The following is a 24,068-nucleotide window of genomic DNA, read 5'->3' as shown; positions in this document are numbered from 1 at the left end:
TATCCCATGAATCCAAGCGCGATTCGCAGGTCGAACACAAATACGATGGAAATTGCGGTAATAGTTTCATCTGTAGAAAGATAAAGAGCATGTTATAAACGTTGCTAAGAAAGCAGGAGAAAATCGTATTTAAGAAGGGCATCTTACTTCAACCTGCGTACTGACGAATATTTGTTGCAAAAGATATGCGCCTCGTTCATCGGAAGTAATCGGCTCCAAAGCGCCATCCGTCGATAGGCACATTCGACATATAGGCGTGGTTCTGGAAAGAAATGTGCTGTTATATATATTGATTCTTGTTTACCGTTAACTTACTCAGCTGGTGAACGTTTAAAAAGCTTCGAAGTCCTCTTTCTCATTTCGACTGAACAGTTTATTACAGAGGAAAGTAAATTTTTACGCGTTGCGATTGTTTACCAAACAAGTTTCTTTCCAAATGACAATTTTCCAGTTTTGACAGCTTCTATGCGGCCGAAAAGCAAAAACGCGGAAGCTCGTCGATGCTGTGAGTAGCATACGCTGTCAACTCGATCGTTCGAACGAAATGGTTTCCAGCGGTTTATGCAGTGTTAACATAAATTTCTTTATTATTATATATTTCATAATTACCATTCTTTTAAGATAAAAAAACTATATGTTTCAGTGTTTAGTTAAGAATTCAAATAACAAAGCAAGAAACTTCATGAAAGACTACTCATGAAAATGATTTATTTCTTAGTATTACTTTGAGAAAGATGCTGAAAACTTTAGGTCAGGCAAAGATTGTTGCTCATCGTTGAACTGTCCATATATCTCTATTGCGACTGTCGTATTCGTAACCCGTTTCGTATTCGGTATCCCAGATGTTTCGTGCTGCGTCAGCAGGAAACGTGGACGTGTGGATTTTCCCGGGTCTGCTCGCGCATGGATTTTTTCCGAGGGTACCAACGCGGAAAAGATGATCCTCTGACTGAACCTGGTGTCTCTGGGGCCGCGGAACATTTGTGTGTTCTTCACGTCATATAATAATAAAAGAAGATTGAAACACCAACAAAATAACAGTACCTGTATGCAACTTTATTCCATTTATTTCTATTTCACGTTGTGGCGCATTCGCCACGGACAAATGACTGATCCGCCCTCAACTGGACTTTCATAAAATAATTCACTTTCGCTGATTTTCGCATAACATGTGCACAAACCTCAAACTATGTCGTAGAAATCTATTGGCATTGGTGTGCGAACTAAAAAATATATATATATTCGACACACTCAAGCATTAGAAATTAGTTTAACTGCTAAAAAGAAGAAGAGAGGATCGGTTTGTGAATGTGGTTGTAAATACCTTTCTTATGCTTGCAAAATATCTGAAACTTCAACAAAACACTACTTAATACGCTATACGGCTATATGTACAGAAGTAGCAAGAGACGGAAGAAACTCGCTTCGTGTGAGGATTATAACATTTGCTTTCTCTCTCTCACTTTCTCGCTAGCCTATCGTGGAATTCGAGAGTTAACAGATCATGGGTTGCCGTGGCTACAAGGATTCTTGGATGAGGTTCTTCATTGTTCAAAGAGTAAAGCAACTATGCAGCTGGTAAGGAGCTGTTCGTTTATGATTGTTCACAGAGCAACTTTTCGAAGCTCATTCGAGAATATGTTAAATCGTTGAGCTGGTCCGATGTCGGATCAGTTCAGATCTCCAGCAGTACCGAGGCCGCCAGCTGCACGCTCCATCCGGTTTTCTGGAGCGCTTCCTCACAGCGTGTCCGAGTCGCTAGACCGAGTCTGAAAGGGGAGCAAAACGAGAACAAGGGAAAAAATGTGGCCTGGTTCATCCCTTTAGTTCGCCAGAACGCTTACCGTAGGAGCCGTTCAATTTTAAAGTGTCGCACCGCCAACGTGTGATCCCAGTTGACGGCCGCCAGCGAGTTGCGCGCTTCCTGTTCGTTTGCTTCATCGCCCAATTCCTGCATCAGGTTGGCCACCTGCTGATCCTGCTGGGCCAACCGTTCCAAGCGGCGCTGAATTTGCTGCGCCGACAGTGGCGCAGATGGGGCTGGCCGGATCGGTCGCAAATCGAGATCGTTCGTTACCTCGTCGTAAATCGCCGGCACGAGCGGTTGCACCAGTTGCTGTTGCTGGTGGTGGTGACTAACCACGTTGTTGTAAATCAGCTGCTGTGGCTGCATGGGAACCCGCTCGTAAAGAGATGCTGGGGTCGGAGCGACCACATCATACAGGTCCGCCCCGCCACCGACCGGTTGATACGCATCCAACGACGGGCCAATGCTTCCGTTGTAGACGGAGTTGTAAATATTCGACGACCCTGAAAGGCTCATCGTGGAACCATAGTGTCGACCCGTATCCGTCACCGACGGTGCTTCCGGCTGCGGTGGGAGAACCGTCGTAACGGGCCGGTTCGATAGGGCTACATAGCTATGTGACTTTTGTGGGGACACGTGCTGCGTGCCACCGTACAACATCTGTTCCGTCGACGAACACGTGACCGACTGTTGTGCGACGGCGGCAGCGCTCACCGAATTGCGCTCCATCCAAAGCTGCTGCACGACGGAACTGGTATCATTTGACGATGACACCAACCCCGACGACTGTTGGACGTTTTGTTTCTTTGGCGAAAGTGTGAGCTGTTGCTGCAACGAGGCGGCCAGTGCAAGCGAGTTGGCCTGGTTGGCATAGATTTGACTAATAGCCAGATGGTTGGCCGTGTCGTACTTCGAATGCGACACATCCTTGGCGTTGTTACGGGCGGCGTACGCAGCCGAACTGTTCATGGCGCTACCACCACCAACGGCCGCCTCGTTCTTGTAGATATCCTTCTCCAGCTCGGCCAGAAAGGATTTATCGAGCTTCTTGGGTGTCATGATTGCGTTCAGTTGCACCGCCGAACCGCCGTACGGTGACATCAACCCACCACCATTCGCGCCGCTGGTGCTGCCACTCACATTCACCTCCAGAGACTCATTCAGAGGCTCAGCCGTTGGCGGGCCTGGGCTCCCCGGATTGTTCAGTGTAGCCTGCATACTCGATGTTAGCTCGTCCAGATCCGCCACTCGGCCGTAATTGACGTTAATATTCGACGTAGAAGCTCGCACGTTACCATAGACCGCCGCTTGTTGTTGCGACAGAACGGTCGGAGTCAGTACACCGGAACTACCGGCCACTCCGACAGTGGATTGCTGCTGCTGCTCGATCGTTTGCTGCCGCTTGATGCTGGCCATCAGGTCGCGTGCACTGACCGTGCTCGAGGGGCCACTCTCATAGTCCGACGTAACGATTGGTTCGTGCGGAGCGAACGGGTCCGGTTCCGAAACCACGCTCAGGTTGAGGCTACTCTCGTGGACGATTCCGTACGTGTTGCTATACTTTGGTGGCATCTGATACGGAGGAGGCTCTAGCTTTACCATAGCAACCGCCGCCGGGGCAACCGTGGATTGCTGCTGAGTGTACGACAACGTACCAAAGGAACTCATCGTGTGTTGTTGGTGGTGCTGGTGGTCCGGTGGGTAGTGCTGATCCTCGCCCTCGGTAGGCACTTCAATCGGTTCATCCAGTATGCTTGCCACCTGACGGTGATTGGTGGTAGTGAAGCTGCTCGTCTTCGCAGCACTCGAGTTCAGTGCACCGTCACCGTCGCCACCGGCCGTCGTCGATGCTTCATCGTTCGGCGACGAAAGATCAATCAGTATGCCTTCGGTCGTGGCGCTGCTGGCGCCAGAAACCATTCCATTCGGTTGCGGTGGACGCAGAGGACGATTTTTCGCATCCTTCAGCACTGGCGCTTGCTGGCCGTGCTGGTGGTGCTGCTTTTGGTGACTTTCATTCACCAGCTTGTTGTACGAGAATTGCTTCGATGCATTGCTTTTCCGTTCCTTTACGTACTGCTCCGAGACGCACTTGCCACGGCGGTGTTCCGTGTTTACGATGTCCTTCGTTTTGGCTGAAAAACAAGGAAAAAGAGATCGTAAGTAGTTGTCGCACGTTTCTAAAATACACCCAAAACGGGGCGCGGATTACTGCGTAGCTTCACTTCGCCGTCCATTTCCAGGCTACTGGGATTGCCCCAAGAGTTGCCGAACGGTGAACCGTGGCCCGTGTGGCGGAAGGAATCGTGCAATGGACGGCTAATGGATGCTGAACTTCCGGCTCCGGTGGACGACTTTCTGGCGTCGACTGCAACATTTCTAAAAAAACAAAAAACAACCAATGCGATGCGTTGCTACGGTAAACCTCGTCACGCGGGTGTTGTGTTACCTTGGAAACGTTCCGATGTCGAACGTCCGCTGACTCTGGCCCTTGATGAACTGCAGCTCGGGCCGACCGTCGATGATCACGATCGTATCGCCCTGCTGCACCGCCAAACGATTGTCGGCATTAAAGCTGCCGATCGCTCGATAGATCGGTGGCGGAACACCCGTGAGGAATTCCCTGTGGAACGAACAGAAAAAAAACACTCTCGTTACACCTCGTCTCCTCTTTGCACAACCGATCATCGCGCCGTTAGCGTACTTGATTGCGGCAAACGTCGGACGCTCCGACGGCGTCTTGTCCCAGCACTGGAGCATCAGTTGGTACACGTCCGGTGGGCACGCGTCGGGATGGTGCAACCGTTCGCCCTCGCGGTCGATCTTGCGCAAAATCTGCGAACCATTCAGCCCAATCCATGGATCTTCACCGAACGTGAACATCTCCCACAGGGTCACCGCAAACATCCACGTGTCGGACGCGTGGCTAAATTGGCGGTAGCGCAGCGACTCCGGAGCACACCATGGGAACGGTACCTTCTTGTGCTCGGTCATCACGTAGCAGTCCTCCTGCTGGGGCAGTGCTCGCATCAGGCCGAAATCGCCGATCTTGATCTTGTTCCCCGTCGCCAGCAGCACGTTGCGGCAGGCCAGATCCCGGTGCAGGAACCGCTTGCTCTCCAGGTACGCCATACCGGTCGCAATCTGCACGGACCAGTTCCAAATCATCGGCAGGGGCGTGTGCTTGCACTGTTTGCGCAGCAGATCCAACAGCGACCCGTTCACCGCCAGCTCGGTCACCATCATCATCGGCTGCGACAGGACGACCCCGTGCAGGCGGATCAGATTGGGGTGGTTCATTGCGTGCATGGCTTGCACCTCCTTGAAAAAGTCCTCGATCACGCCGGGCTGCGCCAGTGTGTCCGCTTTGAGCACCTTCACCGCCACCGGTACGATGTGGTTCCCGGGTGCGTTCCACTCGCCTCGCCGGACCACCCCGAACGACCCATCGCCCAGCTTCACCGAGAGCGTGACATCTTTCTCGTGAATCAAACACGTCAACGCTAGCGCGGACGGTTCCTCGTTCTGACTAGCCCCGCCACTGCCAGACCCGCCAGTGTGGTGGTGTGCCTTCTTTTGCGGCTGCTGCTTTCCGCCTCCGATCAGCTTCGACAGAATGTTGCGCCGCCACTGCTGGGCTTTCCGCTTCTTGACCGCCTCCAGCAACCGCCGGATGCCCGGTTTACCGAGCCCGATCTTTTCCAGATCGTCCACGTGCACGTAGTCGAAGTGGGCCAACCGCGTCACCTGCAGCTCGTCCCGTATCCGCACCAGAAACTGCTCCAACTGCACATCGGCCAGCAGCTCTTCCAACCAGGCACTGTCGGGATCGGCCATTGTGCGTTCGCTAAAAGTGGACGAGAACGAAGGTACTCGACATTAAATTGGGCTCCAGGACGCAGAAGTAGGTTTCACGCCACATCAGTGTCTCAATGCACGTCAAACCCACGAACAATCAGTGGCGGAAGTAGTGGCCGAAACTGAAACCCCCAAAGATGTTTATTTAAGCGTTCTCTCCTGGTTAGTTCTGTTTTACGACTCCGGAACGTTGAAGCATAGCGGCCGGACACACCACGATAAGCGCCGCAAGCAGTGCGGACGGAAACGTGAGTGATCCCACGAAATCGTGCTGCAGTTTGACGAATCTTGAAAGTGCGCGCCACAGCTTAATGCGAATTTTTAATCAGTCGGCCTCGGTTTCCGCTTGGGAAGGACAGAGTGTAAGTAGAGCGAACCCGATGGGTGATCCCGGTTCCCGTGACTTAATGTGCCCTCGGCCAGCCCCCCGGTCAGCGGTGTTTAGTTCTTATCGCCGGAACTAATCTTGAGCCCGTTGTTTTGCCGGACCGGCTTGTTAGTAAACGGAATTAAATAACGTGTGGCCCTGTGGGCCATTTCAACTTCCGATCGGTTGCAGCACCGTTTCTCGAAAGCCAAACACAAATGGCCTCTGCCGAAAATTAACCAAAACCCGTTTCTGCGCAAAACAACGTCGTTTGATTGCATCAACATCGCCCGATCGATGGTCCGCCCAATATTGATCTGTTTCGGGTGGTGTGGCGTGGCGCGGCAACTAATAAATCAGTTTTTGTGGCTTTTTTGGCCGTCGTTTCGTAAATACAACGTTGCATAGAAGAACGAAACACACGCGCGCGCCCGGCCCGGAGCGAAAGTTGACTCTGCGAAAGGGGGTGAAATTGGTTCACCGTATGTCCAAGGGGTGTATAATGTCTTATTTGCAACGGATGGCTAATCACTGCTTCGATAAGAATATTGGTGCCCTCCCGCTTAACGGAGCACCATACAAAGTCGTTCGGCACTAATTGTATCGGCGGCTGGCGCAACCGAACAAGAGAAAGCAAATAATCGTATTACAGTCGAAAAAATCGTGTTACATTCCTTTTCGGGACGGTGGTAACTGTACCACTCGATCGCCCGCGATCGAGAGGATCCACCGCGCGGGCTCGCGAGGGCAATAAAACCGGGGGTCCGTTGTCCGGTCGCTCCGTTCGCCACGCCGCCCGTTCGCGTTAACCTGCACGCGTACTAATTGAGCGGCAACATCTTCCCGGCACACCCCGGCACAGTCAGTCAGTGAAGCAAAACGCGTCAGAAAGTGAAAGATAAATATGGAAACAATAGATCCCGCCGCGGGCACGCTCTCTACCCGCGCCGCGTGATATACAGCGCGCACAGTGCCCGCTAATTGGGAGTAATTGAACACGTTTATTATTCGCAACTCTTTTACTGTTTACGCCAACCGATCTCGGGGCGGCAACACGGCTAGTGCAATAGGAAGCCCCCGCGAGCGGGGCAATCACTTTCTTTCGCCCGGGTACAGAAAAGAGTCTTTCGGTAGGTGAAACGCGACCACGAACTCAATCCGGCAATCGTTTTTGCGCAGCATCTATTCTGTTCTGGCCGTCAGAGTATGGCCCTGTAGGAGGTACTCCCGATCGACTAGAGTATCGATCGATCAATCATCGGTCGATCGCTGTTAGCGTCAACATCCGGCTGGATTGTGGCCAAGCTCAGCTTCGCCAACGGTTCTGTAGGTAGTGATCGCGCATCGTCGCACGTAACACCTTTCATTTGACGCTACGCTGCAGGTTGCCATCTTAAACGTTCCCCGCACAAAGCGCGTAATAAAGACCGGTCTTCGCTGGAGGGCCGCACACAACCCTCACGGAAGCGCTACCAGATCATTAATGCACCGTGCACCGTTAGCGACCACCACACCACGTGGATGTGATCGTACAACAAAGGGCCACAGAGGCCCCTGTGTTGACGCAATAACCTGTCGTCATGCCGTCGGCGACACGATCGATAATTATTTCCACCATCATCAAGCGGCCGGCGAACGAAGCGTGTCCTGTGTGCGCTTCCTTCTGGCGACGGAACGGAAGTCGGAAGGGCCACCGGCAGCCAGAAGCAACGAACGGGTTGCTTTGGGGAGATGATGTTTATTCATCGTGATGATTGCACTACGGCGTCTTCGGCAATCTGCTTCCCGATCTGGCACGCGACGTGTGTGGAATATAAACTAAGATCGTCGATCGACTTTTCTTTCCCTTCTGCCGATGGGCCTCACCATGGGTGTGCGTCAATGAAGAGGGCACGCCTGATGCACTTTCTGGCCACCGTGGTCACTCCGATCTCCGAAACGCCAGGGGCGGGGAGAACACCCCGGAGCTTTGTATGCACAGTTGCGGCACTGGCGCGAGTGTTTACTCTTTCGAAACCGATACACCGAGTGCTGTGAGATCACCTTATTTTGCCTAAAACGAAGGAAAAGCTGTGAAAAGACTTGTGAAGTGTCAAGCGAATGGAACGAACGTTCTATTTATATTTATCTAGTTCTACTGGGCACCGGGGCTAGCCCCCGGTGATTTCCCAGCGGCATTCGGGGGCTCATCGAGAATTCTCCGCTACGAGTTAGATCGGCAGCGCACGTTGATCCTGCCCGGTGTGTCCAAATTTGGGGTGTGAAATTCCATTGGACCACATACATAAACACCTCACGGGGCAGCTGGGCGCACGACCAAAGCGAAAGTAGCACATTTGAAGGCGAAGATAAACGAGGGATCGAACGCCATCGTGGAATATCTAAGAAGACGAGAAGCACAGCAGCCGCTCGAGGCAGACAGCAGCGGACATAAATTTCTATCATTCCTCCCGAAATTTGCCATTAACTGGGAGCTCCGTTTTCCGGGAAAAATTCAAACGCATCCCAGGAAAGTTCCCCACCCGAGCGGCGAACGAAGAGGTAAACAAAAGTATTCCAAAATGTTTCGAGAATGTATTGCCGCGGCTCGTGGGTTGCAATTGTTTAGATAGGACAGGGGCAAAGATATTTTTCTCCGGCGACCGAAATACCACCCTACGCTGGAGATGCCACCACCTTTCCAGTGCCGCGGCTCGTGCATTCCCAACTGGGCAACGCACTGGGGAAATAGAAATGAACGGCGAGCAAATAACGTTGAGGTGTGTTTTGCAAACTTTATGACGTGCAGGGGGTGGCGGGGCAAGACCGCGTCCGAGTCCGCAGACGAGGGCGTGAACCGTGAAATTTCCCTACCTTTTTTTTATTCACGGCCTTGGCTTTTGCAAGACAAGAAAATGGCTGCCCGTTAAAATGTTGGTCTTTTTTCCACAGCATACTATGTGATGATGCTTGCAACAGCGCAACTGTTGTAGGCAGATCAAAGCACTCTTCGGAGAGGACATCCGAAGCGAACATAAGAAGCTTGGGCTTGGGCTTGTGCTTGCTTGTCGGACATCACAGGAGAGCCAAAATAATGTCACAAAACTGACGGTAACGTTTTTATTCACTTTACTTTTATAGTAAACATTTTAATAGAGTTCATCATTTTTCTAATTTATGACCGAAGCAAGCAGCGGTTTTGCGACCATGCCGTCGCATGGTAACGATAACACGACCGCACTCTGAAAACTGCCAAAAAAGCACGTACAGTTCGCGCAAATAACCCCTCTGTTCCGCCAGCACAACCACCAGCAGTAGTTCCGGCAGTTGTGGAAGTTGCCGAAGGAAGTAGATAGCTGCTGCTGGTCACAGGTTCTCTGCCGCCGATCGTCTCGGGGGGCAACGGTTTCGAACAGGGTTGTATATTCCCATCGAGTTCCCAGCACCGGCGTTTTCAGGCGTACGACGTCATGTAATAGTGCCGTCGTAACCATAGCACACACCAAAAATACAGAATGCCAGGCGCACAGCCGAGCCTGCATTGAAACTGTATCACTTCCGGTGCCCAATGGAAACGTGGAACACAATTTCATCCCGTCTGCCATCTGCGGCCACGGAACAAACAACACCAGGCGCGACGACACACCGGGTATGGAAATTTGAACCTCCTTTCATCTTTCGGAATGGGCAAGGGTTGTTGTTGTAGGTCTTCGAAATTAATATTTCCCAACATATCGTTGGGTGGGCCGCCGGAAGCAAATAAGTTTGATTGCTGCCGCACATACGCTGCCGGATGCACTGCCTCACGCCAGACCGGTGCGGACTGGCGATCGCGCACCATTTTCTGTCACTGTTGACTCTGCGTTCCAAAGCTGGCTATTTACACCCGGTTCTAAGGACGTGGGTAAAGATTTTAAATAATAAATTACCAGACTGTCCCTAAGTACCGGTCGGATGGAAATTATTTATAAAAAAAACGTCTTTAAAACAACCATTCAAATTCACAAAGGACGAACCAATGACTGGGTAGGGACACAACATTCGCTCCGTGTCTTTTGACCTAAATAGAAGAACCAGGAGGCATTTTGTTGCACTTCCCCCACCCGGGCAGGAGTTCTTCCGGTCCTAAGCAAATAAAGCAATGGCAGAGAATCTGCATGAAAAGTACATACAAAATACATTAAAGTGCTTGGAAAAACTTCCGATTCCAAGCACCATCCTCACGTGCCCCCTACGTTGGGTGTCCACCAACGGTAGTCTCGCGTTCGTTTACAGTTTGCAAAAACGCGGTCAAGGAAAAACGCTTCACGAACGCTGACCCACAAGTGTGCGCGTCCTTCGCCGACGTTTCGGTCAACAAAATGGCAAACGAGCGGGGAGACGATCCCGCGGGCGGGCGTCCGCGTTCTAATCTGTGCCTGTTGCTTTTCAGGCGGCGAACGCCATGCTAACAAAGTTTAGGCGCTGCTCGTTTGGTGGCCAAATACACTGTGCGCCATCTGCGACAGCAAAAAGGATTGAAAAGGAAAAATGTGACAATCTGTCTTTCGCACAAACCTTGGCAGGATGAATCCGCTTCGCGAGGTAGCAGCGCAGCAGCTGCCGCTGGCCGTATCTTGGGCCAGCTTCGTCTTACACACCCGCACCGCTCCACTCCACCGCCCCTTGAGCCGTCCGCTGGCTGCCGGCGGCTGGCGGTCGCGAGATGGTCTCCTTAAGGTGGTGGACGTTCACCGGTGGTGCTATCGGGTTGTTCCACTGTGTGCCTTCTTCGTCTGCCGGTTTTATTCCTTCCACTTCATTCGCTGGCGCTCGGAGATTCGGGAGTCCTTTTTCCACTACCCCGCTTGGGTGGGCCAATTCGTTTTTGTGATCAACCGAGCGAGAAACTTGTTTGTCGGGTTTACGGTAAGGCTTTCATATTTCGCTACACTTTCTGGCGCACTGCAAACAAAGCAGGCTGAAGAATGACAAAAGTTGGCACGGAAAACCAATAGAAGCGATCTGCAAAGAACATTAACCAACGCGCACACACTGGCACTCTAGTCAGGGGTTTCGGTTGCCGTAATCGTAGAAGCAATCACACGCGAGCCACAATGGTAAACAAATTGTGTACCTCTCTATTGGCCAACCTTAACGATCATTGTGGCACACTTCACACCCTTCCATTGGGGCGGGGAGCACGAAGGACGGCACTACCACTGAGCTGAATCATCTCTCAGCAGGCCGCTACTAGCAAACTACTGCGTATGCTACCCGTTCAACGGAGTCAACACCGCACGGCCAACGGTGGCTCTTACACAACATAGCACAAACCTCTCCCGCGGTTGATTCGGATGCCAATTTCTAGAAACTGCACACCCAAAACGGGAACATGTCGCGCACGTAATCTCAATCGCTTCGCAGAAACCGCCGCGCCGTACACTCACAAAAGGAAAAACCACAAACGATGCGATCAGCCTCTTCCTTCGTCATTTGTCGTCACATTCCCTTACGGTTCTCTCGTTGCCACCGGATGACGCTATCCCGCGCTGAAATGTGAATGCAATGCGGATCTAGTGTTTAGAAGTTCGCACTATTGATACTCGCAGCAGCAGCCGTCACTGTTCTCGGCTGCTGCGTTAACCTTCACCACCGACAAAAGCACGGAACACAGCGCGATGTGTTCGATCTTCTCCGTTCGCTGGAAATGGACTCGAGGCGACTGTAGTGGTATGCGTTCGTTGTATTTTGACGGATGGTGCAGCTGTTGCTAGACAAAAAAAACAACAGCAGCCCAAGGTTCGTACACCACCAAATCACTGTTGATCATTTGCATTTATTTGTGGAAACTGTTCGGAAAGATGATTAAATTAGAAAAAACAAACTGTTACGTATACAACTTTAGTACTACCTGTATTCGATTGACATAAAATGCTCACAATATTAAAGTTATGAAAAATGTTCATCCTACAATAATCTGATAAACGTTTCGTCGAAACACAGCGCACAAACGTATTCCGTGGGATCCGCTAGCTCCGTGCAAACTTTGTGCATCAACATACCACCGCACACTTTGCATCCGACCATGGTGGCCACCGACTTCTCATTGTACGTACCTCGTCTGGTGCACTCTTTGGCGGTGCATCGACGCTTGTGCAGATCCTTGAATGCCCCAGCTTCACGCTCCCAGGACGATTCTCGTTTCGGCACGAAGATTCCTTGCAGCGCGGCGTCGTGTTTGTAGTTTGGGTCAAAGCAGTTGGGGCATCGGAAACTGTAGCCAGCGTTAAACGCGAAACGCTGCAGGCACTCGCGATGAAACGTCCCCACCGGACACTCTGCGCTACAGTTCGATACGACGATCGCGACCGGATTGTGTTCCTTGTCGGACGGTGGCGCAAAGTCTTCGAAGCAAATGTTGCAATTCCGTCCCTCCATCGGGGGCAGCTCAAACTCCTCGGGCAAGTGCTCGTGGCAGTACGAATCGTACTGTCCGGTAAACTCGGTAACGCAGTAATTAGTGTAGCCGCAGCTGTAGTGATACCATCTATCGCACCCGCCCTGCTTGCACTGTATCGATGCTGACAGCCGGTTGCAGTACGAGCATCGCTTGCCGCGAAACTTGGGAATGGCTTCGAGAATATCGCGTAGCAAAAATCCGAATATTCCGGCCGTGTCACTACCGGACTGAGGGATCAGAGTGCCGGAAAGCTGTGGACGAAGCGCTGGAGTGATAAACCGGTTTTCCTGTAACCCGACCAAGCTGGCGTGCACTTACCAAACAGAAGTAGTGGCAACAGAGTGTCCGGCCCGTTTTCCATTTCTTCACAACCAACTCACCATAGCGCACGGGGTCCCAGTGGTTAAGCAGGCATATATCGCAAAGCCGAGAGCTAGGGGCTTTTAAGACGTCCACCTTAAACTTTGGATCCGTAGCAAAGCTTACGTTGCCACACGGTTTCATGGAGTGATCCATGAGGGCTGATAAATGCGGCACGCGTTATCGGTTTCAGTTCTCCCGGCGGTGCAACGGTGTGCTATGTTTACTATGTTTGAATTGTCAAATTACCCTAGCGAATGGAAAAACAAAACACGATCGTTCTGAGGATTATGACGAAATGAAACCTATTCCAAAACGACCAAAACCCCTGTAATACAGTTCAATAAATTCGTAGAGCATTGAACAAAATCATTAACTCCCGTTTACAGTGCACCAGTTTGTTGAAATACATTAAAAGTACCGCCGCAAAAGACAAAGGCCTTTCTGTGCGCACCTTGGTTGTCATCGCAGGGACCGTTCGTTCAAAAATGTCGAAAAGCCTTTTCGAGCTCGGGACGCAGTGCACCGGGCAAACGGTCCGTTCAATTCAAAGCAACGCGCTCGCGATCTCCTGCCATCGAACGGCATCCATTGTGGCCGGTGGCATTTTCCGTGCGTCTATGCAACAATCTCACCAGAACTGGAGTGCGCAAAGTGTGGTCGGTTCGGACAGCAGATAAACAACAGAAAACATGGAGGAACTGTTGGATATGTTTAACTCCTTCATCGGAGAGGCGCTCGAACGTGAAGAGTTGCTGAAGACGGAATTCAAGGTACGCCCGCTGTTGTGGCTTGCGAAAGAGGTAAAGTATTAATTTCCGCCACCCTTTTGCAGGAGTTCGAAAGCAAGATCAACGAATGTGTCCTGCAAGCAAACGAACGGGGCACTCCGGTGCAGAACAAAAAACGCCCAAAGCGGCAAGCATCCATTTCGGAGAGCGACGAAAGCCGAGATGAATCGCGGGTGGTTGGGCCCGCTGGCCGATCGTCCGCCCGACCACTGCACATCGAGGAAGAACCGAGGATGGTTGAAGCCTCGGTAATGCCTCCACCGGCTGCACCCGGTGATGTGGTTCAGAAAGCAGTGCGCCCATCGCGAACCGCCCGGCTGAAGGCACAGGAAAGGCTGAAAGAACCAAATCTGAACGAAAAACTTCGAAACACTAACGGGGTGGTGGTGAAGGTCGAACGCATTTCCACTGTGGCAAGTAATTCAATGGCCCCAGTGGCGCGCGACACGGAACAAAGCCCCGGTCAGCACCAGTTCACCGATATGGAAGTCGAGAACGATGTCAACCAAGCGAACCGCCTCTCGAATGGGGACGAAGGATTTGCCAGCACGAACGAATCGGTTTCGAAGCCGCCTGTGGCCAAGCACGAAACGGGCCGTGATTCGGCGCAACGCGACGCATCGCTACTGGTTATTCCTCAACCAATTCCGAGAGTTGAACTCGTTTCCGACGAAGAAATGCCACCGCCAAAGATGCCGCCACCGAAAGTGCCGGTGCCCAAAACACGCACGAAGAAAAAAGCGATCGTGAAGGTGGAGAAGGAACCGGAGGATGTCCCGTCCAGCTCTGCCGTTTCTTCGGCCGAATCGTCTCTCTCTAGTACCGATACCTCGACCGCGACCACCAAGAACGATACGGCAGCCCCTCGCCGGACCCGCGGACGACCGGCAGGGCCGAAGAAGAATGCCACTGGCGTCCCGAACGATCCAACGGTTACGCTTGAGCCGATTCGCATAAAAACCGAAAAACTGTCCATAGCAGAAACCGAAAAGGAGGCAGCAAAGCCAGCAACAGCCGCAGCATCGAACAAGGAACCACCGAGGGTGTCCGATAAGTCGGAATATGAAGACGCTGTGGGGGATAACTCTCAGTTATCTGCAGCGATCATCCTGAGGCCATTGAGAATTGAGCTGGAGAGAATGCCGGCGACCGATACATTGCCCCAACGGGTGATGCCAGATCAGAATGGAACGTTTGCCGTACAGAACAGCACCTTTACGATGAACTTGCCCACAGTCGGTGGCTCACCGGAGGTTGCGAATGGTGCCTACACCGGACTCTGTTCGGACACGTTTTGCATTCCCACCCAAGACGAACGACCGGGTGTGGCCGATGGAACGTTCGTGGTGGAGAAGAGCGCTTCACCTTCCGCCGGGGCGACTTGTGCCGGGATCACGTCCGGGGGTAGCGCTAAAGCGGCCCATACTGCCAATGCCAGCATCATGACGGAGGATGATTCGGTGGTAGAAAACTCGCCCATTCAAACGGCTCCCGCAGTGCCGGTAAAGCAACCCACTCCGAAGATCCGGGAAATGGTACCGGCCGGAAAATCAAAGAAACCTTCCGCCACAGCTGTGCTGAGGAAAGCCGCCAGTAGCAATGCTATTTCGCAGAAGCAGAACGAACTGTTTAATCCCTGTATTCAGAGTCCCATCAAGAGCCGGATCGAAGCGTTTGAGAAGTGTGCGTACACGAAGGCAACCGGCACTCCGCAGGCACAGACGATGGGACGGGTGCAGAAAACGATCAGCACACCGTCACTGAGAGGCACCCCGGCAGAAGTGTACGGCGCGATCCGTTCGGCACACGCCAAACCTCTGGGAAGCGGAACCGTTTCGACACCCATTCCGACCGCGGCCCCGATCGTGAAGGCAGCGTCCGCCTCGAAGATGTCTCAAATGCAGCGTAAAGCACTGCAACAGCCGACGACCGGTGTCACCGGTGGCGGCAACCACAGTCTCTCGCGCGAACCAAGCTGGGACCGAGCGACCAACGGTACACTGTCTGCGGCCTCCTCAACCTCGTCGCTGCTGGACGAGAAGAAGAAAAAGCGCGAAGAGAAACAGCGAGTAGCCACCCAGCAGCGTGAAGCGATGGAACGCGAGAAGCGCGAGCACGCCGAACGGTTGCTGCGCGAAAAGGAGGAAAAGCATCGCAAATTGCTGCAAGAGAAACAGGAAAAGATCCGCAGTGAAGCCGCGAAGAAGGCCCGCAAGCTGGAGGAATTTGAAAAGCGCCGCCTGCAGGAGGAACAACGAGCGCTGGCCGATCAAAAACGCGACGAGCTGGCCCGGCAGCTCGAGCAGCAACGGTAAGTAAACGATCGCGATCGTGAACGGTAGACGATCGATTCTCAATCCACCGTCATCCCTACTCCCCGCCTAGGATTGATCGCGAGCTGCTGGAGGCGGTGAAGCAGAGCCAAATGAAGGAAAACCACGAGATGAAGCTGCAGAAGCAGATGTACCAGCAGAAGCTACGGCAACAGCAGCAGCAAAGCTATCTGCTACAGCAGCAGCAACAGCAGCAGCAGCAGCTTGCAGCGGCGGCGGCCGCGAAAAAGAAAGCCACCGGAGGAGCCAGACGCGTCAAGATGTTTACGTTCGAAATGATCGAAACGGACGACTCGACGGATGAGGACGAGCCGACCGATGCGACCAAGAAGAGCAAACGTCCACCCGTGCCCAGCTGGTGCCAGAAAAGTAAACCCCACAAAGGAGCGCAGTCGAAGGAAGGGGCCAATTCTCAAACACGTACTTTCCATGCTCTTTTTTGCAGCTGAAGACTACCGGAAGGCCCTCGCGATCCAGTCGATGGTGGAACCGAAAGTGGTCGATCGGCTGTTCTCCGTGCGACCGATGACGCCCGATCTGCGGATACTGTTCCCCGAGATCGATGCGCACAAGCTGAAGCGAAACTCCAGCGCTATCTGGCGTACGCCACCGCGCTACTCGCAGCTTCCGTAGAGAAGCCCAATGGCCCCCCCTCAACAAACATACATTACATTATTTAGGCGCATCGTACTTCGCGTGCCCGTGTTTTTTACGTTAACTTTAGCAGCTGCCACGATCACGGAGTCGTTCCCCGTGGGCCGCAGACACCGGAGTGTGTGCGTTTGTGGTTGGTTAACACCAAATGCACGATGCCGTGCTGTTGCGTGCGTTGCATTTGGTGATTCGTTTTTAAATTTATGATAAACATATAAAGTAATTGCCGGCAGAATGATAGCCGCGGGAAGCGAATTGAAGGCGTATTGTACTGTCGGCGCTTCGCGATAATCATGGATCGAGATAATAAATAAATTCGTTGTAACTCGCTGAATGCTAACTCTAGGAAGTGGGTGTTGCTCGTAAAAGGGTTTTGGTTTATTGTTACGCTTTCTAGGTGTTTACCGCTGACCGCGGGCTTTGGAACGTTGGAAAGCTCAAATGAAGCGAAGATCATTCGCGTTCATTCGTCGTTGCAAAACTAATGGAGTAATCGGTTGCGTTGCCTTGTTGTACTGAACAATAACAATTTGCCCGTTCCGTGGCCCGGCCCTGGGTTTAATCGGTGTGTTGTAAGCTTGCAGCTCTACCCCGGGGGGTGGTTTACCGGTAGTGGCGCATTGGCGTTAGGAAATTGGTGAAGCTTTCTGCGCACCCGTCTGGAACGGTTTGTGTCGGTTATCATAAGATATGGTTTGCTACCTCGGCTTCCTCTTAGAACTTTCTACTCCGATAACTTTGCTATGCTGGCCATTGGTGCCCATTTTGTCTAATACTACTAATGTTTTGCTTTACTGTTGATTAACTGACGGCTTGGCCGTATTTATCTGCACAGCTCCGTGTGCGCCCCACTCTGGCGCACGAGACCATTGGTTTTGGTGTTTGTATCGTGTTGTAAGTGTTTCAAATGGGTGTTTTGTTTTTCTGTTGTTAGTCTTTGCTAGTTTCGTTTTTGTTTTAAAATTTCTACACACGCTCACACCAACAACGCTTTACTCTAACGCTGTTATAAAAATCTACAAAGCTTGCAGTTGCTAGTTCGGTACACTAATTTGCCAGTACTAGACTCACTCGAACGATCTCCGCTGCTGTATAAATATTGCATTCGACGCTATAATTTGTTCTTAAATTCTTCCAATCTATCATTTCAAATTGTATATCAAATTTTGTAAGAGTTTGATTCATTTTGTGTACTGTTTGTTCACTTGTATGCCGTACAAATTGTGTCTGTTTCGTGTTTCTTCCGAAAAGCAGGGAAAGTTTCAAAAGAATACAAAATAAAGATCCACCAAGTGTCTGTATGTGTCCACAGGTAGAAGGTACTGCTGCTTCGTTACAAAGATCAGGTATTCGGTACTTTCAGTTGCACTGCACCAAAGGGTCACGCAAAAACGCAAATGGAGTGAAGAGCCCAGAAAAGAGTAGAAAGGTCGACGGAAGCACCGTGTTTCGATTAAGGGTTGGTTGTGTGTTGTGTGCTGTCTGATGTATCGGTGTGCGTGTTCGGTCACAATAGTCTAGTTCCTATTAAGCTTCTTAGCACAACAGCGGGTTAGGTAATGTATGGTCTCGGTTTGTTGTTGTTTTTTTAAACTCGAATGTATAAGTACGTTTCTACTGCTCGCTCTACTGGAGGCTAGTAAAGATGATATGTTTTAGTTACGGTTCATAGGGTCGCACTTCTGCGCGGTTGTTATTGCTACTGTTTCGTAGTTGATCCATCTCTGCACTGCCAACCATCCCCCAGTTCTACTTTTTACGGTCTACAAAAGCGGACATGATTAATTTCGATTTGCCTATACTCTCTCTCTCTCGCTTTCGCTCTTTTTGCTGATCACTCAATTCTAACGATGTTTAGAAAATATCTGCTTAGCCTTCACCTTTAACAATGTTTACTAATAATTTTCACTCATGATATGTATGTGTTTGTTTGTTAATCTGTATCTTATTTGGTTGTTTCTCGCTCCTCACTTGATCACCTACCGCTTCTGCGATCACTTTCCTTCGCAAGCCGCCAAAATTTCCTGCTTTAGCCGATCGAACAGAAGTTGTTGGCTACCGATTTCAACCACCGGATTGTCCGATTCCTCTCCGCTTCGCTCAGCTGCCCCTTGTTTAAGCCTAGAGAGAACGTCCGGATTGCAGCGAATGGCTTTCGTTAGTTGCGTGCACTGCTCGGCGGTCAGATCGAGTACGACGCGCACCAAGCGATCCCGCTGTCGGTCGCACTCGGAAATGCCGAAATCATCATCCGCTGCTTCCGCCGTTCGATCGCTGCTGGGCGGAAGGGGTCGTTTCAACGCAAACACCATGTACGCCACCGTAACGCCCATCCACAGTCCGCGCCCCACACCCAGGCCCTCGCTTGGGGATATTTTGAACGTGGTGGCCGCCGCTGGGGACACGTTGTTCAACGATTTTTCACAGTCCCTCACGAAGGAGTACGTTTGGAGCAGCATCTGCATGAGCGTTGCGGCCGAGAGGCCTTCCCGCTCGGCTTCGTCAGCCAACAGGCGTACCAGCGCAGCCAGCCGGCCATCGGCACTGTTCTCGGGCGCGATGACGAGATCACGAACCTCCTCGAACAGCTGGCGGTCGGCCGGTGTACAAAGCCCGTGGAGAAAGTCGAACAACTGCTCCACTTCCGGCGGATCGAGTGTCAACAGCGACCGGATGGTGAACCGCAACCCATCGATCCGTATCGCACCGGGATCGTCCGGGTCGGACGCGATCAACTCGTTGCTCGCGAGCGAATGCTTCACGATCCGCAGCCCGATATCGATCGCGCGCGAATCATTGTTGAAGTACTCGCTGAAGTGGTCTTCGAAGCCGAACAGTTTCAGCGCCACGATCGCGTTGTTCTTCATCATCAGCTCCGCCTGCCGTATGCTGATGATCGTTTTCGTCCAGAAGCAGATGGACGCGGCGTGCGCCAGCCGCGTTTCGATCGATGCGTTGTAAAAGTTGGAATGCATCGCCGACAGCGTATCGCAGATCACGAGATCGCTGATAATGTTGCCGGTTTCGTTGATAAAGTTGCACACCTTGAATCCGGTCGCAATGCTGTGGCTGGTGGAGGCGACCCCCGAGAGGGCGGAAATGTGCGGCATCGTACCGAACGTGAGCACGTGCGCCGTCAGGCTTAGCCAGGCCGTGCGCGATTCCGAATCACGGAATGGGTTCAACGATTCCTGGTGGGCGCTCTTATCGCGCAGCACATCGATCGAGCGGCCCGTCGCGTACAGTGCCGATCCGATGCTGGCCGCCACGAATGGTGTTGCGAGTCCGCCCGACAGAAAGATCGCACCCGTCGCTCCGGCAACACCTGGCGAAGGAAGGTAGAAAGAAAATTAACTAAATCACCGCGAACCAGGACGGTGAAGAAAGTCCGTTCCGGGCCATACCTACCAATAATGCCCGTCGCAATGTCGAGGGCCTTCAAGTAGTACGCCTTCCAGGCGGGCGTTTGGCAGATACCGTACAGGACGGTTTTCTTCTCGCCGGCCACCAAACGGCCCTCCAGCGGGTACATCATTTCCGCCGACGGGTACTTGTTGTTGCGTAAAAAATCACGGAAGCTCTCGTACACCCGGCCGTACGAATCGACGTACTTGGGCTCGGACGATTGCAGATCACCAAATTGATACCGAAACAGTGCCACCTCGTACAGCTTGCCCTCGGCGTACAGTTCGATCGGCAGGATCGTCAGGTGGCAGGATTCCTTCGCCACCACGCTGCCCTGGCCGTACATCTGCTGCGTCAGCTTGTCGATCGTCTTGCGGGACTCGGCATCGTAGAAGCACAGCTCCTCCATGTACTCCAGCTGCAGTTCCTCGTCCGTCCACGTGTTCGGATCCTTCATGGCTAGATTGAGCGCATAACCGAGCGTGTTTTGCAGTGGTGCACCGATCAACATTTGCGGTTCATCTCCGCGGCACGCACCGCCACGGTTGAGAAACTTTTTCATGTTCTCGGTCGCCCGCTCGATCCATTCCTCTGCCGGAACATCCATGGTTGCAGCTGCCCACCCGAGTGGCCCTGGTTGCCCGTAATTAGTAAAACTATCTGACTACACTAACAATCGCGTTTTACTGCCGCAAGCGTGCTTCTCTCATCAAAGGTGCTAGTAATTGACACGGGTTCCTTGTCACCGAGAGTGGGTCCTCTCCTCGTTAAGCTTTACGGCACCGTAACAGTGTGACGCAACTTCACGCGGCGTCCAGTTTGTGGTAAATGATTTATCATTGCACTTTAACGCTAATAAAGGACGACGATCGTCACGTTGCGGTCCCGTACCGTGAGCTGAAAGGTGATAAACGGAAGTGTTTTATTGATGAGCAACCCACACGGCGCACCATCGTCGTCGTCGTCGTCGTCGTTCTCCCCCGCCGGTGGGGGAGGAGAAAATCAATAAATTATTTCGGGCCGTTACTGAGATTATGCATGGTGACCACGAGCCCCGAAGTCAACGTGCCAGAGCTACTTACACGGTTTGGGGCGCAGTTCACGAAGCTTCGGCACGGTGCACTATGATCACAGCCATTTTAGTGGAACGAAAGCGAAAAGTCCTGCTGGTTTGCAGCTCCAATCAATGTGGCACGATGATTAATCAGTAGAAAGATAAGCACAATCCGCACTATCGAACTGAAAGCATTCGATGAAAGAAAATCGAATCCTAGACCAATGGAAGGGCAATTGATAACAATCTGTGCTGATTTCTTGCACTCGGAACCCACACACGCACACACACGAACACGTCCCTTGAACAGTGAACAAAGAGGATTGCAGGCGGAACTGTACACAACGGAAACGGAGCGACAAAACAATCGATGAATCAAACGTAAAACTTTGTAGTCGCCAATGAGAGAAAAGTGTTTTTTCCTCGCAACCGCACCTCGCAGAAACCACTGTGCGGGGTTACAACAATGTGCAAGAACCCCCACGGCGCCACAACAACGCCATTGTTGGATGCAATCAAAACACACGCAAAACAGCTGACGGCCCGCAGGGTTGTGTTTAACGTTTTCTTGACATTACATTAACATTAACATTATCAAAAACTTTTTACCTTTACTCATAACTATAACAGCCGCCATATTTAACACTCACTTTTAAAAAGTAAATATTAGAAAAGTTGCAGAAAGATTCGCATATTTTATCGATAAACAATGAAACGCGGCCGTACAAAAATCAGGCCCAATAGGCGAGAGTGAACGTTGTTATCATAGTAGCATTTTCACCGGGCGCTAGCAAATTTTCCGGGAAATTCCGGAGCCCGACCGTAGCAAAACAATACACCACTACACAGCACTTTGGCACCGGCGCACAGTGGGGAATTAGTATGCGACAGGTTGACATATTAGTTTTCAGGTTAAAATTAAATTCTACATGTTTTGTGTAATGCACGCCTTCAAGTGTAATTCATAAGCTGTTCTCGTTATTTTAAGGTATTTAAACACCTGAGCTATGCAATCTGCCTTACACTGAAATGTTTCAATGCTTAATCGTATATGCAAAAACTAATCCATTATGAGTGTAAAAAAGAGTATGAAATGATCGAAGAATCCAACCCATGAACTATTATTTAAACGTTTGACAGAATATTTATAATCTCTTTTATGAAAATGTAACTGAAATCGTCACCTTTTTCCCATAGTTTTTCTTGAGTCAAGCATGCAAAGAGAAATACAGCGAGAGAGTCAGGTTCGAAGTAAGGCTCAAAGTCAGGGTAACTCAGAACTCAAGTTTGAACTCAAAGGGTAAAGTGGTTTCGAAGCGTAATGTAATGTTTATAACTCTTCCGACTTTGACAGATGAATTCTCGGAACATACGCAACGCAGAAGGCTAAAATAGTGGACACAGTGGAGTAGGGAAATATGTGTAAAACCCTCAGTGTTTAAAGTGATCGAATCTTGCCCCGCGAGAGCGCACGCGTCTCGTCCCTCGGTCTCGGTGCGTTGTTGTGTCCCGGCGCGTACATCTGGTTGCCATTTTACTGGTATTTTGTACAGGATTGCCGATCCGATACACCGACCGCCCGGGCCTACGAGAGCGAAAGAGAGCGACAGAGAGCGGGCAGCTGCGAGTGCCTTTGCGTGAGTGTCGGTTCTACGGCTTCGCGGTGTAGAATTCAGAAAGAATGTTCAGCGAAATCCGAAGACGGAGGAGTTCAATTTCAACGCAGTGAATCTTTCGAGCTGAATCTTACTACGATCCGTTGCTAGTTCTGCGGGATGCGTTTCAGTAGTCGCAGTAGTGAGGATCATCTTGTGCGCTTTCGCGAGGATCGCGACGTTAACTTCTGATCGGTGTGTGTCGGTGCCTCTGTGTGCGTTGGCCAGTTTGTCTGCCAGGAGTAGGTCCGGCGGGGTAGTACACGCAGCAGCACTTAGTTCTGGTGATCATGAATTAGAAGAAAGTAGAGGTTCCTTTTGTGTGGCGCAACAACAAGAGTGTCCGTCCTTTCAAACGTGAACCGGATAGTGTGTGTCGTCGGAGATGTTCTGCCTGTCCGGATCCTGCTGCTAGAGTGTCGATCTTTTTAGCGGCGGCCAACTATGACGAGATGGGCCACAAGCAACAGCAAGAAGACGGACGGCACGGACATCGGCCTCCGGTCGCCGTCGTTTCGTCCGACGGGCCACAAGAGCCGGATCGCCGGAGGAGGACGATCAACGCAACAACACGATCATCTGTGCCGCCGGTAGCCATGATGTCCGTGCGCGCCCATTTCGTGGCCAGCCTTTCGTTGCTGCTGCTGCTGCTACTGGCGGACGGGGGATTATTTTCCTGGAACGCGTATCGACCCGGTAAGTGGGCTTAATTTCAATCAATTTCTCATTTACGGTGTCCACTGGCCGCTCCCTGGCAAGCGCTCCATCATCATCATCGGCGCGCGCGCGAGAGAGAGAGAGAGAGTGTGTCAAGCGTTCCTTTATCGCGTGTAGTGGCCACGATAACGCACACACGATAGTAGCGCCGAATAAAACGCCGGGATAACGGCTGACAGAACAGCGGCCAGGACAGAAACAATCGAAAACACCGCAGAAGGTGTCATGTCACGCGTGCGGTATCTGCCGCTACCTGCTGCTGATAACCTCTGCGCTGCGGACTATAAGGTGGGCCAGGTTGACTAGTGGGCGCTTAGTGGTTCCTTTTCCCGTTCTTGTTTTTCTCCGTCCACAAAGTGACACGAAAACGTGCGCGGAATAAAACGGTTGTCCTCCGTGTGGTACATTCCTGCATGATGTCAGCGCTCTCCGGACCGGTTCTCTTCTAATACAATTCCTGCCAATTGAGATCAGCGCCTGATTATTATTCCTGCGAACGCCGCCGGGCCGATGTCGTGTCCTATTGAACACGGAACGGCCAGGAGGAACGGGGCAACCACAGCATAAACTTCAGTGCGGTGCGCGCCCACCAGCTTCTCGAGGGCTCTTCATTATTCCGAGTTGTGCAACGATTTTCCTCAGTTTT

The 24,068-nt window shown here is 51.6% G+C and overlaps 4 protein-coding genes across 4 annotated transcripts; 1 reads left to right on the top strand and 3 right to left on the bottom strand.

Annotated features, from left to right (window-relative positions):
- Positions 1-1,050: 1,050 nt before the first annotated feature.
- LOC131210808 (activated Cdc42 kinase Ack) lies at positions 1,051-10,673 on the bottom strand. Its single transcript, XM_058204104.1, has 6 exons — positions 10,569-10,673; positions 4,512-5,654; positions 4,257-4,430; positions 4,020-4,186; positions 1,845-3,942; positions 1,051-1,769 (listed from the first exon to the last, which is right to left on the bottom strand). Exons 2-6 carry the CDS (start codon positions 5,642-5,644, stop codon positions 1,676-1,678), a joined length of 3,666 nt encoding a protein of 1,221 aa, XP_058060087.1. The 5' UTR covers positions 5,645-5,654; positions 10,569-10,673; the 3' UTR covers positions 1,051-1,675.
- Positions 10,674-11,905: 1,232 nt separating this feature from the next.
- Positions 11,906-13,010, bottom strand: LOC131216620 (pineapple eye protein-like). Its single transcript, XM_058211156.1, has 2 exons — positions 12,772-13,010; positions 11,906-12,704 (listed from the first exon to the last, which is right to left on the bottom strand). Exons 1-2 carry the CDS (start codon positions 12,967-12,969, stop codon positions 11,961-11,963), a joined length of 942 nt encoding a protein of 313 aa, XP_058067139.1. The 5' UTR covers positions 12,970-13,010; the 3' UTR covers positions 11,906-11,960.
- A 495-nt stretch (positions 13,011-13,505) lies between these two features.
- On the top strand, positions 13,506-16,583 carry LOC131206710 (histone-lysine N-methyltransferase, H3 lysine-79 specific). Its single transcript, XM_058199379.1, has 5 exons — positions 13,506-13,586; positions 13,649-14,599; positions 14,636-15,915; positions 15,990-16,306; positions 16,383-16,583. Exons 1-5 carry the CDS (start codon positions 13,506-13,508, stop codon positions 16,568-16,570), a joined length of 2,817 nt encoding a protein of 938 aa, XP_058055362.1. The 3' UTR covers positions 16,571-16,583.
- Positions 16,584-16,951: 368 nt separating this feature from the next.
- Positions 16,952-21,525, bottom strand: LOC131206592 (uncharacterized). The gene is made up of 3 exons (XM_058199203.1): positions 21,079-21,525; positions 20,000-20,893; positions 16,952-19,916 (listed from the first exon to the last, which is right to left on the bottom strand). Exons 2-3 carry the CDS (start codon positions 20,601-20,603, stop codon positions 18,586-18,588), a joined length of 1,935 nt encoding a protein of 644 aa, XP_058055186.1. The 5' UTR covers positions 20,604-20,893; positions 21,079-21,525; the 3' UTR covers positions 16,952-18,585.
- Positions 21,526-24,068: the final 2,543 nt, after the last annotated feature.

The sequence above is a fragment of the Anopheles bellator genome, chromosome 1 (assembly GCF_943735745.2).
Source record: "Anopheles bellator chromosome 1, idAnoBellAS_SP24_06.2, whole genome shotgun sequence".
In the NCBI taxonomy this organism is placed as follows: domain Eukaryota; kingdom Metazoa; phylum Arthropoda; class Insecta; order Diptera; family Culicidae; genus Anopheles; species Anopheles bellator.
Note: the sequence above shows the minus strand (reverse complement) of the source record. Positions and strands in the feature narration are given on the sequence as shown.